General features: G+C 39.6%; 1 protein-coding gene across 1 annotated transcript; it reads right to left on the reverse strand.

Moving 5' to 3' along the window:
- Window positions 1-378: 378 nt before the first annotated feature.
- LOC145440993 (outer mitochondrial transmembrane helix translocase-like) lies at window positions 379-3,193 on the reverse strand. The gene has a single exon (XM_080318781.1). The coding sequence runs from the start codon at window positions 1,933-1,935 to the stop codon at window positions 640-642; it is 1,296 nt and encodes a 431-aa protein (XP_080174907.1). The 5' UTR covers window positions 1,936-3,193; the 3' UTR covers window positions 379-639.

Consider the following 3,193-nt stretch of genomic DNA (forward strand, 5'->3'; position numbering starts at 1 on the left):
TTCGGCATCCTCATGTCTGTCCGTTACGTCGCATTGTGTATTGTGCAGATAAAAATATATTTCGGAAATGCGTTTAATCAAGTTGCCATGTCTTTTGAACATCTGCTGAATATATCGGTGTTATCAGTATCGGCAGGCTCTAATCATCAGGTATTTTGCGTTAGTCGCAAAGATGATTCTTGCAATGTGGAAAATAGCCCTCACGGATTACTCGCCAAAGGTATGCTAACCCACGACCAAAAGTACTTTTCAAAACCACCTAAGTACTTTCAGGATTTTGCAACTTGAAGTAGTTTTTACCATCCTTGGAAATACCTACGTCTACTCGAATAGCCAACAGTGAACACTCTCGACCAGCTCTGCCAAAAACACTCACAATTCTGAATCGTAAGAGTCATTATTGTATTCTCATAAACATTCATGCAAGCCACGGTCAGCATGGAATCCATAGTTAACTGACATCTATACAATCATTTGACGCACAGTGAATTTCCCATTTTATACCAACGCAAACAACATCCCAAACGTTTGACTGCGCCAACACAAAAACAGTCAGACAATGTCATAACACAAGTTCGATTCGATTCAAAATTGACAAGACAACAGTATTTCCATCACAATTCAAATGATTATTTTTACTCATCCCAAGGGTTCATCTCGTGGCCGAAGATTCGATGCGGCAAGCTCAGAAGCATTTTCCGCTGATTTACTTCTTTGCATAACATGGGCAGCCTTCAATAGATCTTCCATGTTTATAGGCCTTATCGCTTGCACAGCGTCAGAGTCTTCAAGTTGACGAATATGTTCGTGAGCTCTTGCGACAGAGGCATACCTACACATTTCGGTTATATCGCTACCGCTGAACCCATGTATTTCCTCTGATAATCTCTTGAGAGCTACGTTTTGTTCTAGGCTTTCTCCATCAAGAACTAGACTTAAAATTTTCTCACGCTGTTGCGCATTAGGAAGGGGTACTTGAAGACGAATGGGCAAGCGACGTAATATGGCTTGATCAATTTTGTATGCCCGGTTCGTGGCGCCCATGACCATAATCTTAGTGGCCTTGTTTGTCGCAAGACCATCCCATAGACTCATAAATGTCGCTTTCATCATGGCTGTAGCTTCGTGGTCCTTGTCGGATCTCGCTTGCAGAAAAACGTCGATCTCGTCAATGAATATGATGGTCGGTTGTAGCTTGTAAGCAAGTGAAAACACGGCAGCCGCAAGTTTTTGAGATTCCCCGTACCATTTATCCGTTAGCTGCTGTATTTCGATGTTCAGAAACGCACAATTCGCGGCCTTCGCCGTTGCTTTCGCAAGCATCGTTTTACCACAGCCTGGAGGACCGTACAATAGAATACCTTTCGGTGGCTGGAATAGTTTGCACTTGCGGAAGAGGTCTTGGTGTTTGAATGGTAAAATCACAGTTTGCTGTATCTCTTCAACGATATCGTCGAGACCACCGATTTCTTCCCATGAAACACCTGTTGACGCCGGTATCACTAAATGACTGGCTACATTGAGTTCGTATTCGGACAGCTGGAATGATTTCACATCCTCTTTTCCTAGTTTTTTGAGCAAAGCCAGTGCTTTTTCTTCTGCAACTTTCTTTTGTTTTCTTGTAGGATCCATTATGTCCCTCAGCTTGTCCAGGTATTTGAATAATAAAAATGCGAAAAATGCAGTACTGCCAAGTCGTAGTGCTAGTTGGAAAACTAGCGCTTTTTTGTCTGCGCTGGCCACAACACTACCAGTTTCATCGATAAGAGTTGGTTTGGAGAAAGTTTCTCCCATAATGTAAAGTTTTCGCGTGAGAAAAAAGAAAATTCTGCAAATAAAGGTTATAATTTTTATAGTGTATAGGTAGCTTGGTATGTCTCTACTTTTATTCGGACAACTAAGAGGTAGATCAACTCTACTATACTTGTTACACATATCTGACAAATTTTAAACAGCGTTCACATCTAGTTTTAGTGAAAAATTGAAGGTGTCATGCATTGACGATCCTGTTATTTTGAATGTGACAGAACTATACCTTTACATTATTTCACACTCATGCGTTGTAGTCAGCTATGAACTGTTGTCCGAGCATGCCAGCTCAGCACTTCTGTAGTTTACATTGTCCAGATTGGAAAGAAGAAAGAGTCAGAACAAAGACTACCGATATATCTAGATTCATTACTTCGTTATTTTGGGCATTGAATTAACTAGTATTAGGACGAGGTGGATGTTAGATTGCACTTGTTCGCTTCGACAACTGCCTTCATTAGCCTACCCTACATATTGTGTGTCTTGTGCAGATAAAAATAAAATACAACTGCCAATGATTGATTGTGCATATGCTATATTGCTATGTATTCTCATCAGATCAAACAGAAACACAGCTTTTAAAATATCAGAGTAAGGGTTGTAGGTGCTTATTTCGATTCAAAGTGGTAGGAAGGCTGAATCAATCAGTTCAAGCTCAGTCGTTTGATTTCAACCTGGTCTCTGCTCTCTGGTCACCACACACCTCACCATCATTGCATTGGAAATGTTCACTACAAAAAACCATTAGACAAATTTAGACTCAAATTTAGGACATTGGGATGATTTTAGCAATTTCAGACTTACTGATGTAGTGAGGTTTTAATATTGAGACTGATTCAGCTTCATAACACCATATAGGATATAAGCATTGTCACGATTATTCGGTTTCAAAAGTAAGACCAATAAACACATCTTATAAACATATTGTACTTATTAAGACCGCATTTGTTGCATTAATTCGTTTGGTCTTGTTTTTAGGACGAATTTCTCTAATCAAGAAACAACATGGTCTGTGCCTCTGTGGTCTTAACAATGAGACCGGAATTTTGTCATGAGGATGAGACAAGAGCAATAAACATAACTACCTTATTTAGACAATTTTTGATACGTCAGTTTTTTGTCTTGTTTTCAAGACGAATTTTGCTTATCTTTAATCAAGAAACATTATGGTCCGTAGTCTTACAAATTAGACCAGAGAGTTGTCATGGGTTAACACCACAAGACAAAACTATCATTCAATATTCGTAATTTTGAATGAACCACAACAAGCATATACTAGTATAGTGACCCGACGTGTCTACAATGTCTAGTTGCAACGCGGTGCCCAGCTTGATGCAGCAGTGTGTACTTATCCCCTAAATTGCGGAATATATAACTCTGTGCA

The sequence above is a fragment of the Botryllus schlosseri genome, chromosome 6 (genome assembly GCF_051294905.1).
Source record: "Botryllus schlosseri isolate E-star chromosome 6, Bs_hap1, whole genome shotgun sequence".
Lineage (NCBI taxonomy): Eukaryota > Metazoa > Chordata > Ascidiacea > Stolidobranchia > Styelidae > Botryllus > Botryllus schlosseri.

Bases quoted from the DNA above. Each gene is read 5' to 3' on its own strand.
- LOC145440993 (XM_080318781.1), bottom strand. From the start codon at position 1,935: ATGTGTAACAAGTATAGTAGAGTTGATCTACCTCTTAGTTGTCCGAAT.